Source organism: Colobus angolensis, unplaced genomic scaffold (genome assembly GCF_000951035.1).
Source record: "Colobus angolensis palliatus isolate OR3802 unplaced genomic scaffold, Cang.pa_1.0 Scaffold7, whole genome shotgun sequence".
NCBI lineage: Eukaryota > Metazoa > Chordata > Mammalia > Primates > Cercopithecidae > Colobus > Colobus angolensis.
The window spans coordinates 21,041,192-21,058,586 of record NW_012120709.1 but is presented as its reverse complement, the minus strand read 5'-3'; the positions used below and the strand labels follow the sequence as shown (position 1 = coordinate 21,058,586).

General features: G+C 40.7%; 1 protein-coding gene and 1 pseudogene across 2 annotated transcripts in view; one reads left to right on the top strand and one right to left on the bottom strand.

Annotated features, from left to right (window-relative positions):
- Positions 1-3,443: 3,443 nt before the first annotated feature.
- LOC105501054 (NXPE family member 4) overlaps positions 3,444-17,395 on the top strand; it is a 61,266-nt gene continuing 47,314 nt past the window's right edge. Inside the window, exons 1-3 of one of the 2 annotated variants that reach the window (XM_011926799.1) lie at positions 3,444-3,612; positions 4,442-4,547; positions 16,183-16,916. In XM_011926799.1, the coding sequence (XP_011782189.1) occupies positions 4,452-4,547; positions 16,183-16,916 (830 nt within the window). In that variant the 5' untranslated portion in view covers positions 3,444-3,612; positions 4,442-4,451. The remainder of the gene's footprint in view (positions 3,613-4,441; positions 4,548-16,182; positions 16,917-17,395) is intronic. The other variant, XM_011926797.1, reaches the window with a different exon arrangement.
- On the bottom strand, positions 14,500-15,939 carry LOC105501179 (annotated as a pseudogene).

Here is a 17,395-nt window from a genome sequence, read left to right as displayed (position 1 = left end):
TTATGCTTTAGCAGAGAACTTGGAGGCATTGTGCCCCCATCCTAGGGATCTGTGAAACTTTGAACTTGAGAGTGATGATTTAGGGTATCTGGGAGAAGAAATTTCGAAGCAGCAAAGTGTTCAAGAAGCAGCCTGGCTGCTTTAACAACCTATGCTCATATGTATGAGCAAAAAATGATGTAAAACTGGAACTTATATTAAAAAGGAAGCAAAGTATAAAAGTTTGGAAAATTCGCAGCCTGGCAATGTGGTAGAAAGAAATGACCATTTTCAGGGGAGGAATTCAGGAAGTCTGCAGAAATTTGCATAAGTAAAAAGGAGCCAAATGCTAATAGTGGAGACAATGGGGAGAAGGCCTCAAAGGCATTTCAGAGACCTTTGTGGAAGCCTCTCCTATCACAGACCTGTAGGCCTAGAAGGGAAGAATGGTTTTGTGAGCCAAGCCCAGGGCCCTGTCACCCTGCACAGCCTCAAGACACTGGTCCCTGCATCCCAGCTGCTCCAGCTCCAGCTCTGGCTCAAAGAGGCCCAGGTACAGCTCAAGCCATTGCTTTAGAGATTGCAAGCCATAAGCCTTGGTGGCTTCTACAGGGTGTTAAGCCTGCAGGTGCACAGAGTGCAAGAGTTGAGGCTTGAGAGACTCTACTTAGATTTAGGAGGATGTATGGAAAAGCCTGGATGTCCAGGCAGAAGTCTGCTGCAGGAGGGGAACCCTCATAGATAACCTCTACTACGGCAGTGTGGAGGGGAAATGTGAAGCTGGAGCCCTCACACAGAGTCCCCACTGGGGCACTGCTTAGTGGAGCTGTGAGAAAAGGTCCACCATCCTCCAGACCCCAGAATGGTAGATACACTGGCAGCTTGCACTCATCACCTGGAAAAACCAAAGGCACTCAACATCAGCCCTTGAGAGCAGCTGCAGGCACTGAACCCTGCAAAGCCACAGAGGCAGAGCTGCCCAGGTCCTTGGGAGCCCACCCCTTGCATCAGTGTGCCCTGGATGTGAGACATGGGTTCAAAGGAGATTATTTTGAAGCTTTGAAGTTTAATGACTGCTCTTCTGGGTTTTGAACTTGCATGAAGCCTGTAGCCCCTTTCTTTCTGCCAATTTTTCCCTTTTAGAATGTAAGTATTTACCTAACACCCATAGTCCCATTGTATCTTGGAAGTAACTAACTTGATTTTGATTTTACAGGCTCATAGGTGGAAGGGACTTACCTTGTCTCAAATGAGACTTTGGACTTTGGACTTTTGAATATAATGCTGAAATTCACTAAGACTTTGAGGTACTGTTGGGAAGGCATGATTGTATTTTGAAATGTGAGAACAATGATTATATTTTGAAATTTGAGAGTAGACTAATATATATTCCAAAACAATTGTTATTTATTTTGTGGCTCAAATTCTTGCAACTTTGGTCATCAGGAGCTCTTTCAGGTTAGCTTCTGGACCATTTTGTCATGTCCCTCCATTTTTTAAAAGACATTTCCTAGCACCACAAGATGCTCTAGGCTCATCTCATATGCCCTGACAAAGTGATGGAATCAACCAGCCACTTCTCCAAGAAATTCTGGCTCCCTTTACTGGAGAATTAAGAAACCAAGGTCTAGGCACTAGGTGTCATTGCTTCTAGGGCTTCTCTATGGACAGAGCTTGAAAATATATGTCTGTGTGCATGAACCCATGTATACATACAAATGCATATTTATCCATCAAAAAACTCTGAATGCATACAGATAATTCTAATCCCAACTGAATATCACAAGGTTAATTTTAATATATCCATTATATTTTCTTGTTTATAGTTTCTTTCTCCTAAAATAGTTTCTATCTGATTCTTTATAGAAAAAGTTTGTCCACCCCTGGTTTATATCATTCTGATTTCAGATCACTCTTCATATATTTGAATTTAAGAATATATTGACAGAAGTTTTCTATGTTCCACTTCTTTTTTTCCTTCTTTTCCTTCTATTGGGCTAATCAAACATATTTTATTGTTTCATTTAATCCTCATTACTGATTTATTATATATACCACTTTTTTAAAGAAATATTTAGTGGTTATACTAGGGTTACAGTATTTTTCTTAATTAATCAGAGTCTATCTTCAAGTAATGTTATCCCAATTCACACATGGTATAAAGACTTCAAGATAGTTTTTCCAACTTCCTACTTTTCATTCTTTGTGCTTACGTTGTCATACATATACACTATAAACACACAGTGTTAGAGATCAAAGTGACAGGAATCTTGGATTCAGTCCTGTTTCAAAGTTCATCAGATGACCTGCACAAATCATTCAAACTTTCTTCTGTGCTCTTGGTTCTTTAAGTCAAGCATATCTATTATGCCTACCTCATAAAAAGATCCCAGGTTAACATTAGATTTCAAAATCTATGTGACCAAACCAAATTAAAATCTATAAATCTATATGTCTCAGAGTAGACTGTGAACTTGGGTGGGTGCTGGCATCAGTCCTCTATGGAGCAGCCAAACCAAACCCACTGCAAATACTTTTTTCTTATTACAGGCTCCTCAGTGAAAAATTTGACAATCATAGACCCAGTTTTATAAGGTTAAAACAGCTTTTCCAGAGGTCATCATGTAAAGACATAAAGAAGTATTGTTAAGGCGAAGTTGGTAGAACAGGATCAAAGATGTTGGAAGAATTTCAAGATCTGAAACAAGAAGACCAGTTGTGAAATTGGTCTTGATTCCATCTTTCTAAAAACATAAGACTGGAAAGATTGATGGGCATGCTTAAATAAGTTTACCCTCCTGTGTAGGGCAGAAGTAATAAACCCATGGAGGGAGCCACAGGGCCAGCAACTACTGCTTCCTGTGGGCACTGGTGCAGCTGTCTGGGTGCCTGCTATTTCCAGCACTGTTTTCCTCAGATCAAGAATACAAATCCCAGATGGATTCAAACCCATGACTATAAGCTGTCACTCTGTTAGTCTCAGATGCAATTAATATTATTGTCTTCCCTATGTTATATTTGAGGTTCTTTTAGTTCAGTTCAGCAAATTGTATTGAAACCTACTATGTATGAGATAATATGCACTTGAATCCTGCCAACTGGGTCTTGATAATAACGCTCAGATGGAAACTAGAAAGTTTGACTTTCGGTTGACGATCACTCTCCATCATTCAAACTTCTGGCTCTTTTTCTCATCAGTTATTTATTGTAACTATGATATTTATCAAATTGTATTAACTAAATACAATTATTTATCAAACACTATTTTTCTCATCAGTTATTTATTGTAACTAGAATTAGACTCATAAAACTTCAGGAATTTGAAATCATATAACCTACTATGCTGAGCACTTCATTTCTCCTTCCTGTCTCTGCTTGAGCTAATAACTACAGTTTGTGATCCAGGCCCCTCCTTAAGGTGGAGTTGACGTAGCTGACACTTCCTTCTTAGCTGAAACAAGCAAAAGGTTGTGAAACCATGTTAAAGGTAAAGAAACTGTAATGTATATCTGCAGTTTATTGTGGGACAAAGGAGAGGTATGCCAGTAGCACACTGGTGGCTTCAGAAGAAATCCTCAACTCCTAGCTCACCAGAGAGTCTATGTATGAGATTGAACAATCTATAAACTAAAGGTATGAAAATATTTGTAAAATTGGGAGGGTGAGGGAAAAGTGGAACATTTATTTTTGGGTGCAGAAATGTCTAATGCCCATGTATAAACTAGGGACCTGGGGTGAAAGGCGCTTCTAGGGGAGGGTAAATTTTGAGGGATGGAAAGTTTTAGAAGGGCAGCATTCAAGCAATCTGATGTTAAAGTTTAAAGTTCCAAGTTAAAAGAGAATTTGGAATTCCAGTGCAAAGAGAAATGTTAAGACAAATCATAGAAAAACACTGATAAGGCCTGAATTGTTTTTTAAGTAAGAAATGTTTTAAAATAATTCTTTTCAAGCTTCAGAGGTGCTAGAAAGCCTGCCAAAACAGAAAAGGAGGACATATTAACAGATTGGCATTAATGAAACAGAAAAACTAATTTATATTCAACAGGCACTATAATCATATGGTTCTTGGTGTCAATATTTGCTGGAGTATTTTGTGTCTGCCCTTGAGTTTAAGGGAATAGAACAGGGAACCTGATAGTTAGGTGACAAATAGTCTGGAGACTTCATCTAGACACAAGCAAGCTTGCATACTTCAGGCCCTTAGCTGCTCGATTTCTTAAAGTTCACAGTGGGCTCCATGAAATATTTGTTCTGTAGAATGTACAAGCAGATAGCTAAAAGAGAGCACCTGGGAGATACCAAGTATAGCTTGGAGAGTGAAGATTTACTTCTGGGAGTTATTTATCTGAGGCTAAAAAGTAATCATGAGTCAAAAAAATGTCAAATGTTTCCCACGTTGGTTGGCTTTTCTGTTTTGTTTTGTTGTACGTTTTTGTGCTTGTTTTTGTATTGTCTCTTGTAGGATCCTAATCATGAAAATAAGTATGATAAATTATAAGTTGCTGTGGGCACTGTTGTTTATATTAGCCTCCTGGATCACTTTTACAGTTTTCCAGAACTCCACAAAGGTAGGAAATGCTTTATTTATGTGGTTTACAAAAGCTTATTTTTGCTTGTTACTTCATGTGTTCTAGGAAAGGCTAAACTACAAGACTTGTAGATCATAGGAGGGGAGTTTCAATAGCTAGATACCAAACAACATACCTGATAATCATTAAGCAATATGTGAGAGGATAAATACTGTGTGTGTGTTCACACATACACATTCTTTCTTTGTCACATATAAACGCATTGCACTTCTTGCAACGCTTACCTCACCTTTTTACTTTCTTTAAGGGAACATCTGAAGAACAGAATATCTGTATTTTTGGTTTTTATTTGTTTGTTTTTAATTTTTGTGGGTACAAAGTAGGTGTATGTATTTATGAGGTAGATGAGATATTTTGATACAAGCATCAAGCATAGAAGACATAGTAATCACATCAGGGTAAATGGGGTATTCATTGCCTCAAGAGTTTATCTTTTCTTTGTGCTACAAACAATACAATTATACTCTTTTCGCTATTTTTTAAATGTAAAATAAATTATTGGTGATTGTAGTTACCCTGTTGTACTATCAAATACTAGAGCTTATTCATTCTGTCTAATCATATTTTTGTACTCATTAACTAACCCTACTTCTCCTCCATGCCCCCACCACCCTTCCCAGCCTCTGGTAGCCATCATTCTACTCTCTATTTCCATGAGTTCAATTGTTTTAATTATTAACTTCCACAAATAAAAAAGAACATGCAAAGTTCATCTTTTGTGCCTAGCTTATTTCACTTAACATAATGACCTCCAGTTCCATCCATGTTGCTGCAAATGACAGAATCTTGTTCTTTTTATAACTGAATACTACTCCATCATGTATGTATACCATATTTTCTTTGTGTATTTGTCTGTTGATGGACACTTAGGTTGCTTACAAATCATGGCTACTGTAATTAGTACTGTAATAAACATGGGAGTGCAAGTAGCTCTTGGATATACTGATTTCCTTTCTTTTGGGTATATACCTAGCCGTGGGATTGCTGGATCATATGGTAGTTCTATTTTTAGTTTTTTGAGGAACCTCCAAACTGTTCTTTATAGTGGTGTACTAATTACTTTCCCACCAACAGTGTACAAGGGTTCCCTTTCCTCCACATCCTCACTAGCATATGTTACTACCTGTCTTTTGGATAAAAGTCATTTTAACAGGAGTGAGATTATATTACATTGTAGTTTTGATTTGTGTTTCTCTAATGATCAATGATGTTGAGCACCTTTTCATATACCTGATTGCCATTTGTATATCTTCTTCTGGTGAGTGTCTATTCAGATCTTTTGCCCATTTTTTAATTGGATTATTAGATTTTTTTTTGCTATAGAGTTGGTTGAGTTCCTTGTATACTCTGGATAGTAATCCCTTGTCAGATGGATAGTTCGCAAATATCTTCTCCCATTCTGGAGGTTAACTCTTCACTCACTTGATTGCTTCTTTTGCTGTGAAGAAGTTTTTAGTTTTATATAATCCCATTTGTCTATCTTTGCTTTTGTTCTCGGTGCATTTGAGGTCTTATCCAAAAATCCTCTGGCTACACCAGTGTCCTGAACAGTATTCCCTATGTTTTCTTCTAGTATTTTCATACTTAGGGTCATACATATCAGTATTTAATTTATTTTTAACTGAGTTTTGTATATGGTGAGAGAAAAGGGTCTAATATCATTATTTTGCATATGGATATTCAGTTTCTCCAGCACCATTTATTTTAAATACTTTTGTTCCCCCATTGTATGTTCTTGATGACTTTGTCAAAAATCCAGATGACTGTAAATATGTGAATTCATTTCTGTGTTCTCTATTCTGTTCCATTGGTGTATGTGACTATTTTTATGCCAGTATAACACTGTTTTGTTTACTATAACTTTGTAGTATATTTTGAAGTCAGGTAATACAATGCCTTCAGCTTTGTTCTTTTTGCTCAGAAAAGCTTTGGCAATTCTGGATCTTGTTTCCATACAGATTTTAGGATTGTTTTGCTATGTTGACAAAGAATATTATTAGTATTTTGATAGGGTTTGCCTTGAATTTGTAGATTGCTTTTAGTAGTCTGAACATTTTAACATTTATTCTTCTAACCCATGAACATGGAATATCTTTCTATTTTGTGTGTGTGTATGTGTGTGTGTGTGTGTGTGTGTGTGTGTGTGTGTGTGTGTTCCAGTTTCTTGCATCAATGTTTTGTAGTTTTCACTGTAGAGATCTTTCACCTCTTTAGATCAATTTATTCCTAGGATTTTTTTTGTAGCTACTGTAAATGAAATTGCTTTCTTGATTTTTTTTCAGGTTGTTTGATATTGGTGTATAGAAATGTTACTGATTTTTTTATGTTGATTTTGTATCCTGCAGCTTTACTGAGTTTTTAAAATCAGTTCTGACAGTTTTTCACTGAAGTCTATGGGGTTTTCTAAATATAAGTTTATGTGGTCTGCAAACAGGGACAATTTAACTTCCTTCCTTCCAATTTGTATGCCCTTTATTTATTTCTCTGACTTAATTGCTCTGGCTAGGACTTCCAATACTATGTTGAATGAAACTGGTAAAAGCGGTCAACACTATCTGTTCCAGATTTCAGAAGGCTTTCAACTTTTCCACATTGAATGTGATGTTAGCTGTGGATTTGTTATACATGGATTTTATTGTTTTGAGGTACATTTCTTCCATACCTAATTTGTTGAGATATTTTTATCTGAAGCAAAGTTGAATGTTATCAAATGCCTTTTCTATTGAGATGATTATATGATTTTTGTTAAATGAGAAAGGTCCACCTGACAAATGGACTTTCAAAAAATTAGGGACATAATATACGCTGGTCAATATCTCAGATAATCTTTGCATCAAGGGCTGTCAGTCCAGACATATCCTGTTCACCCACAAATTTGTAGGTCACTACTTTTAGCAAACATCATACAGGGGTCTGGAATTCCATGAGCAATTTATTGTTTCGAGGTACATTTGATGAAGGATTTTAAAGACTTTCCATTGGCTGGAGGCTGGCAAGTGGAGTTTGCCATATTCTGACTGTAGTCATCCTGAGAGCTGGAAAGTAAACTCTTGAGAAATGGCCCATTCTATTTCTGCAGGAGAGTACTGAGGCTTAATTTCTTTTATGGAGCCTTTCCAGGTTAGAGGGGCTTCAAGTTGATGCCATGAGGCTTTCTTGCTGCTGACTTGGCTGCCTGACCTGCTAACTTGTTTCCTTCAGCTATTTCATTTGTTCCCTTCTGATGTTCCTTACAATGCAGCACTGCTACCTCTCATGGAAGGAAAACTAAGAATAATAACCTGTTAGTTTCCTGGTGGTAATTTATAGTAGATTCATCAGTGGTAAAAAAGTGTCTTTCCTTCCAAATGGTAGCACGAGCATGGAGAACTAAAAAAGCATACTTGGAGTCAATGTAAATGTTAGCTACCTTTCACTTGCTTAATTCAACTGCTCTTGTAAGAGCTATCAGTTCAGCTAGTTGAGCACTTGTGCCTGGATAGAGAGGTGCACTTTCAATAACATCATTCAGAGTGATATTCTGGATATTCTGCCTTACGGACTTCTTGCTCTACAAAGGAACTGACATCTGTGAAGATGGTCCAGTCTGGATTTTCTAGGGCAGTTTCCCTGAGATTCTCCCTGGCTTCATAGATCTGTACCACAACTTGCTCACAGTCATGTTCAGGTTCCCCAGTCTTCTTGGGGAGGAAAGTGGCTGAGTTTAGGCAAGAACAAGTTTTTAACTGAACTGCTGACCCTTCTAACAGCACAGCCTGATATTTAAGGAGCCAACTGTCTGTTAGCCAAAGGTTCCCCATAAAAGACAGCAATCCTGCTACGTTACATGGGGCATAAACAGTTAAGCCATTTCCCAGGGTTAGTTTGGTGACCTCCAGTACCAGTAGGGCCAACATGGCAATTGCTCAGAGGCATGCTGGCCATCCTTTACCCACCAAATCAAGTTGCTTACTCAGGTAGCCCACTAGTTGTTGAGCTGGTCCTCAGGCCTGAATTAAAATTTCCATGCCCATTCCTTTCCTTTCTGATATATAAAGATTGAAGGTCCTCCCTACAGGAGGGCTGAGGGTTGGTACCTTAAGTAAGGCCTGCTTTAGCTGGCTAAAGGCCTTTTGAGCTTTAGGTTTCCAGGTTAGGAGATGAGTTTTATCCACTTGAGTTTCTTTTATGAAGTGATATAGAGGATGACCTATCTCACCATACCCAGGTATCCATAGCCTGCAAAATCCTGTAATGCCCCAAAATCCCGTCAGTTGCTTGAGGATTTTAGGGAAGGCGAAGGAGGAAATGGGCTTAATTCTTTCTTCCCCTAATGCTCTAATCCTTTCAGAAGCACTAAACCAAGGTACTTTACCAAGGTTTTGCAAAGTTGGACCTTAGATTTTGAAATCTTATATGCTCTGTCAGCTAAGAAATTAAGAAGAGCTTCAGTGCCTTCCCAAGAGGTTTCCTCAGTTGAGGCACAGAGCAGTATATCATCCACATATTGCAAGACCCTTACCTGAGGATGGGATAACTCAGAGAGGTCCTTTGACAATGCTTCTGTCCAAACAAATGAGGGATAATCTCAAAATCCCTGAGGCAGCACCATGCGTTTTACCTGGGCAGTTTGGCCAGAGGGATTCTTCAAAGGCAAATAGGTATTGAGAGTCAGGATGTAACAGTATGCAGAAAAAGGCATCCTTTAAATCTAGGACTGTAAACCATTTAGTTCCCACAGGTATTTGGATTAGCAAGGTATAGGGATTAGGTACTACCAGATGGATTGAGACTATGGCCTTATTAATGAACCTCCATTCTGCATTGGGTTTTTGTGCTCCTAATATTGGGGTGTTGTAGGGACTGTTACAGGGTTTAAGAAGGCCCTGCATCTTCAGGTTATTAATAATGGCTTCTAGCCCTTTCTTAGCTTCTGGCTTTAGGTGATATTGTCTCTGATTAGGAAAAAAAGTAGGATCATTAGGATAGATCCAGACTGAGATAGTGGTTACAGCTCAACCTATTCTTCCTTGAGTTGCCCAGACTTCTGGATTGATATTAGCTTCCACTGGAGGAGAAAAAGACTTTTTCCTGGGGCTGGCCCCCATGCAAGCTAGAATGTCTCTACCTAATAAAGGAGTGGCACTTTCAGGCATGATTAAAAAGGCACATGTAAATAATGTCCCCCCAACTGCAACTAAGGGGTTGAGAAAGACATATCAGATTAGTTTTTCTGAGACACCCCTCACCTCTCATGCTATGGGAAGAGGGGAGGCCTCGATTATAGAGGAGAAAAGAGAGGCTGCCTCTGGTGTCCAGAAGGAGGTCCACCTTCCTTCCTTCAGTTTCCAGAATTACCTGGACCCCTGTGCTGTAATGGTAGTTTGAGCCACTAGAGCCAGGGCTTGAGCCACTAGAGCCAGGGCTTGAGCCCCGGGACCATCTCTGAGACTGGTTCTGAACCTGTTGATGTCCATCTCTGGGGCCAGTCTGATCACCAGTGGTCCCCGTCACAGGCTAGAGAGGGTTGAGGTGGCTTCTTCTTGCTTCCTGGGCACTCCTTTTTAAAGTGCTCTTACTTCTCACATCGATAGCAACTCGCAGATGCACCTCAGGGATCCCAGACTTTGCAAGCCTGCAAAGCAGCTACCATAGCCTCAGTCCTTCTCTTGTGTTTCCTCTCTTTTTTCTGGGCTTCTTCCCGCTCCCTACTATAAAAGACCAAGGTAGCCACCCTCAGGAGATTCTCCAAAATGCTGTCTGGCCCTATAGCCTACTTCTGTAGTTTCCTTCTAATACTGGGAGCTGCCTGTGTAATAAAGTTGTCATTTAGAATGAGCTGTCCCTCAACTGAATCAGGGGACAAGGAGGTGTGTTTTATTAGTGCCTCTTTCAGCCGTTCCATAAAGGCTGTGGGATTCTTTTCTGGATTTTGGTTTACCGTGGACAGTTTAGAGTACTTAAGAAGTTTGGCCCTAGTTCTTCGTAGGCCCCCCAAAATACCCATTAAAAGGTGTTTCCTTTTCTATTCATCTGTAATGTCACTGGGGTTCCAAACAAGGTAGTCAAGAGGTAGTGCCTCTCTTCCTATTGGAAATGATGGTTCCCCTATTTCTTCACTTTCCCTATTTTCTTTTTTTCCCTTTTGGCCTACTATAGGAGTCATATTGTTCAGCTTTGAATTTCTCTCCTGCCTGTTTTTCAGCTGCAGTTAGGGTCTGGCATAGGAGCAGCATAACATCCCTCCATGAGAGGTTAAACACCTGAGTTAAATTTTGGAAAGCTTTTATATACCTATCAGGGTCATCAGAAAATCGGCCTAAATCTCCCTTTATTTGCCTAAGATCCTGCAATGAGAAGGGAACCCTAGTGACATCACCTCCATTGAGCATATCCTGTAAGGGTAAGAGTGAAGCTGGGGTAGTGGGGAGTTTTGGAAATGGTGGAGCTGAAGGACCTGATGGCACAGCTGGAGGGGGGCTCAGAGAAGGAGGACAAGAAGGGCCTGGACACTCAATAGTTGCCTCAGATAGTTCCCCTGGATGTTTCTCTCTAGTTTTGGGGAATCATTCCCATTGGGTCCTCCTGATATGACTGCTGAAAGAGCTGAGCTGATTGTGCAATGCTTGCAAAGTTCTGGGTTGTCTCACAGGGTGAAGAAAGCCTGTACATAAGAGATCTCTGACCATTTGCCATCCCGTCTACAGAAAACATCTAATTGTTGGATAGTATTAAAACCAAGGCTCCCCTCTGCAGGCCAGGCTGGTTGAAGATGGTAAGAAGGCAACACCCTTGTGCAAAAGACAATGAGTCACTTTTTCTTCAGTCTTGGGGTCAAAGGAATCCCAGTGCTTCAGAAAGCACTCCAGAGGAGTGCAGACCAAAGATAGTCTGTTATTCATCTAGAAAGAGAAGTGAGAAAAAAGATGTCCATTTAGTCACCTTCCTTTCCTTTGGAAAGGCCTAGGGTGGAGGGGAAGACAGTGGAGGGCATCCCCCCAACTGTTTTCCCTCCTTGGCTCCCTGAGCCTTGGCATCCTTTAAAGGTGCCGTCTACTGATACAGGCATAACTCTCAGCAATGAAACCAGAGGAACCAATCAATTGGGATTAGTCATGCTCACCCATGTCATTCTAGTCCTCTGCTGGTGATTTCCCTTTGACTTCCTAGACTGTGTGATCTGCATGATTCCCAATAAATGGATGTCGAGAGAGACTGTGTTACACTTACATTTGGGCAATGCCCTTTAACTGAGAGAGAATGCAGGTTTGAGCTGTACAATTTGCTATTATGGCCTGTACTAAAGTATTTATTCTTAGGCAGTGGCTCTGGTTAACTTCCAGAATTAAATTCCCCTTACTATTTAAGTACCATTTTAAGAGGAGGCAGAATAGGTGCTTTAAAAGAACATAGGAACCAAATGGTGGTTTTCCTGCTGATGGGACCGTGTTGAGACTAAAATTTGGTTTTGGAGGACCTTTTTCTCCTCATTGCTGAAGGCAGAGTTTTCTTGTTCGCAGAAGGAGCATAAAGCCTGGTCTCTAGTAGAGGGGCACAAAAAGCAAGAATTGGGAAGCTAAGAGTGTTTTAGCAAATGGTCAATAATATGCCTAATGGGATAGGGTTCCTACTTCACTAGGTGGTACTGTTGACCTTGAAATACAATGTACTCTTCAGACCAAGGGTAAAGAGAAAGATGTTCACAGGGGGTGTGGGGGAGGGAAGGAGGCCCTCTGCCTAGAAAATCACAAAAACAATAATCCCATGAGCTATATTCCCAGGTACTATAGCATTTCCTGACCTTGCCTAACAGGATTACTTTACTGAATTGTAAAAATTATCAAAGCATTGCATATAGAGAGTGGGTAGGAGACATGGAATTTGCGGATAGGAAAGGAGAAAATTTGCAATAGAAAAGGCTTGGAGATCCTGTTGCCATCATCCACCAGGCTGTTGGAGGCTGGAATTAGTCCAGAAGCCTTCGGGTAACACCAGGGTGTCTCCCTGGCCAGGAACCTTCAGTGCCTCTTGACCTCTTCCAGCCCCACATGACAGCTGGCTCTCTGTAAAAGGAACCCAATTAGAAGCAAAGTCAACATTCCCAGCACTCTGAGGACACGGGGAGATTAGCTAAGTTCTTCCTGGCAAGTCTGTCCCCTGAGTCTTGTAAGGCTGGTAGCCATGCTAAATTTTTAAATGGCTGATTGGGGGCCCAGTATTTGGTTTGATTTTTAAAATGGAGAGCAGACAGCCTTGAAATGAAGGAATTGGGGTCCACTACTACACTCACCCTTCCGACGAATCTTCCTCGGATCCCAGGTGGGCCCCCACAATGAAACGGCATTGTTCATCTGGGATAATACCCAAGGTTCATTGTCTCACATCAAGGACATGGACATACAAGGAATGAGTTTATGAGCAGAGTTTTAATAGGCAAAAGAAAGAGAAAAGCTCTCTTGTGTAGACAGAGGGGTCTTGAGTGGGTCTTTTGGTCCACAGTGAAGTGCAGGAGATTTTATAGATGAGCTTGAGGAGGTAGTGTCTGATTTACATAGGGCAAGAAAGATTGGTCAGACCAGGTATGCCATTTGCATAGCACACAAAGAACTTGTTAGGACTAGGTGTGCCATTTGCATAGCATGTGAAGAAGCTGGCTGTCCCACTCTAATCTTTTATTATGCAGATGGATTCTCTACCTGGCCAGCTCCATGTTGCCTGCTTTTTTACTGTACACACTGTGACAAAGAAAAGGGAAGATGGAGCCTCCATGTTGAACATGCCTGGCCCTCAGTTAGCCCTTTTCTATTGACACAGCTGCCAGCATTCACCATATAAGTTTTCAGCTTGCTTATCTATGTTTGCAGCTTGATTTTCTGGGCTGCTCTTTGTTGGAAAAGAAATGACTTAGGGGCTCCTTTTTGTTAAAAAGGGAAGCCTTGCCAAGGACTCCTTTACCCTCACTGTCTACCTAAATAATTTCTTTGTAGCTCCTGTTTCATTTCCTTTATATATTTAGGTGTTCTGAATGTTGAATGTGTGTATATATATATATATATTTATATATATATTTCTCTTGATGAATTGATCCCTTTATTATTACATAATGACCTTCTTTTTCTCTTTTTACAGTTTTTGACTTAAAGTCCAATGTATCTGATATAAATATAGTGATTCCTGCTCTCTTTTGGTTTCCATTTGCATGGAATATCTTTTTCCATTACTTCACTTTCAGTCTATATGTGTCCTTAAAGATGAAGTGAATCTCCTGCAGAAGGATAGAATTGGGTCTTGTTTTTTTATAATCTACTCAACCATTCTATGTCTTTGGGGTAGGGAGTATAGAAATATACCATTTTATTACAGAGTCTCACAAAAATAAAAATAGTATCTCAAAACTCCCCCAATTCTGCAGGTAGAGGAGGGCAGGAGACTAGCCTACCATCCTTCACCTGCACAACTGGGGGAAGACAGATGGCAGTCAGTGTGAGTTTTTTGGCTCACTTGAGGCCAGTGAGAAGGTATGAGAATGGAACCAAACTGAAAATGGCTGATGTTACTTTAGGAGCCTGAAAAGAACAGGGCATCCTTGAAGACCCAGCCACCCCTTTTAGAATGTGCAATAAAGGCACCTTTCCAAAGCTACTAAGCAGGCACTTGGCATTTCAGTATTTTGTCTCATGTTTGCACAAAAGTATTCCTTTCGCCCAGACCTGGCACCTTTTATGCTTCGGAGTTAAGACCTGCACAGGGATGGGTGGCAAGGCAGTTCCTACAAGAGATCACTCAGCACAGCTGCCCTGGGCTCAGGGTCTTGATTTCTGTCTAGTCCCTGGAACTATTTATATTTAATAAATTTTATATGAATACCCGGAGAAATAGAAAACATAAAATCTGAGGGTTTGGGAGAGAAAGATTGGGGACTAGGCAGGAAGCCAGAGCTGGAGAGCTTCCCTCAGGCCGGCTTGACCTGGTCCTTGACCTCTTTGGCTCCTGGCTTCTTCTCCTTTGTTTTTCTCCTCTTCTGTGACTTCTTTCTTCATCTCCGAGTCTCTCTTTCTCATCTTGTTTTAACCCTCTTGGATTTTCTGAAGATGGGAGAGATCTTGCAGCCACCCTCTCCCTCCTCATCAGAACCGAAGAACTCTTCCTCAAAGGTAATTCGTCTGTCAGAGAAACAGATGGAGATGCTTGTCAGGGTCTTCTTCATTCTCAATGCCACCCTCTTGAGGGACAGCATCCTCAGGAATCACCTGCATTTGGACTGCAGGTGGATGGGGCTGCATTACTAGGTTCTCAAACAGCCATTATTTAATCTTCTCCAGGTACTCATTAGTGTTCTAGTTAGTCATATTGGAAGGACTGATGTAGGGCTTGAAATATGGTCTGAAGTATTCAAAGCAGTCATTGTATGAAGGCTCATTAGAAATCTCCATATCCAGAGCCACAGCTATTTCTTATTTCCAGCACTGAGCAACATTATAAATGGTGTAACCACCTTCTGCCATCAACAGTATAGGCAGGTTGAAGCTCTTGACAAATTCCATACACTTGGCATGCGCTTTGATGGTCAGATTAAAGCAATCTAACTGATCCCTAAACAAGGCATCTGAGACATGCCATAAGACCACCACACTAGACAGGAGCATCTCTATTACTTTGGACATGACCAGTTTGAAAATGGCCTCAAAGGACTCATCATCAATCCCATCTAGGAGCAGACAGTTAACAGCATATCTGCCTTTGCCAGTCCCAATATCCCATAGGTCCCCATTTCCTACAAAGTACTCTCCATATTTATGAAAGGACACAGTCCTGACCTGGCCTGTAATATAGAAGGTCTCTTCCATGCCATCATCATGGTGAATATCAATATCAACATACAGCACCCTCTGGTGATATTTTAGCAGTTCCAGGGTGGTCCAGATTGTATCACTGACATAACAGAAGCCAGATGCCTTGAACTTCTTTGCATGGTGCAGGCCACCAGCCCAATCCACAGCAATGTCCATCTGCTGCTTATTAAGTTTCACAGCACTTGCCACAGAGCCACCAGTAGACAACTGACAGAAGTCAAACAGGCCATTAGATACTGGACAGTCCTCACTAAAATTAAATCTCCACATCTGCTTGCTGTGCTCGGATACGTAATCTGGACAGATGGAGCACAATAATTTAATGCAGTAATCACTGTGGTACTTGGTCATCTCCTCAGCATTGGCTTTGTGAGGGTGAGGGTTTCCATTTTTCAGTAGAACCCATAGTTGAGCAGCAAACTGTGAGTCATGCAGAATCAGTGAGGCTTCCTTGGGTGGGCTTGTCCATAATAGTAATTTCTAATATCCCTATCATAGTAGTAACAGACTTTCCTCCTGGTGCCCTGCCTTTGTGCCATCTTGCTCACCTCCTGTCCTTCTGTCCCTCCCGTCAGTCAGTCTCCATTCTACGTCTTTTTATTGGATAATTTAAATAACATTGATAATAGTATGTAAATAAATATTGAAAATCATAATAAGTAAAAATGACAGGAACAGGAACTAGGAACAGGTTAATTTCATAGCATGTTATACTTCCTCTCATTTCAGCTCAGGTATGCTCTTAATTTATCCATCTCATATCACATTTGCTGTCATTTCAGATTTGGTCTGCTCTAAACTTATCCATCTCCGTCTATCACTCGAACAATTCCATAAAGTCCTTATTCCTTAAAGCACCACTGATACCATTAAAGCCACTAACAGAGACTGAACTCAGAATAAAGGAAATCATAGAGAAACTAGATCAGCAAATCCCACCCAGACCTTTCACCCACATGAACACCACTACCAGCGCCACACACAGCACAGCCACCATCCTCAACCCTCGAGATACGTACTGCAGGGGAGACCAGCTGGACATCCTGCTGGAAATGAGGGACCACTTGGGACACAGGAAGCAATATGGTGGGGATTTCCTGAGGGCCAGGATGTCCTCCCCAGCCCTGATGGCAGGTGCTTCAGGAAAGGTGACTGACTTCAACAATGGTACCTACCTGGTCAGCTTCACTCTATTCTGGGAGGGCCAGGTCTCCCTGTCTCTGCTGCTCATCCACCCCAGTGAAGGGGTGTCAGCTCTCTGGAGGGCAAGGAACCAAGGCTATGACAGGGTGATCTTCATTGGCCAGTTCGTCAATGGCACTTCCCAAGTCCACTCTGAATGTGGCCTGATCCTAAACACAAATGCTGAATTGTGCCAGTACCTGGACAACAGAGACCAAGAAGCCTTCTACTGTGTGAGGCCTCAACACATGCCCTGTGCTGCACTCACTCATATGCATTCTGAGAACAAGAAAGTTTCTTATCTTAGCAAACAAGAAAAGAGCCTCTTTGAAAGGTAAAAATAATTACTTCTTGAGACTACGTGTGCAAATATTGTAATTTGGCCTATAAACTGATCCAAAGAAAAGTCTTGTGAGTGCATCAATTTTGGGTGTCTTTAGTAAGAGCCTTTCGGGAAAGGATCTGTGAATTCATTTAGAGACAGTGCCCATTCTCTAGTAATCCACAAACTTTTTGAATATTTAATTCCTATCAATGAGATTAAAATATATACAGAATAAAAACTAAAAGAAAATGAGAAACGCACATTTGTATATGTGTGTGTACTCTAATACATTTTTTCTGCATCTCAATAAATCCTCTTACATACCTTCTGGGTAACTGTATCCCATAGCCTAATAGGCAAAGAAATGGAAATTTACTAAATGGCCTGAAACTGTAGGCATAATAATTGACTTATCGCTAAGAAATAACTGAGGCACTGGATAATCTAGTTTCTGTATGTTTCCTGATTTGAGGCCACCTACAGATTAA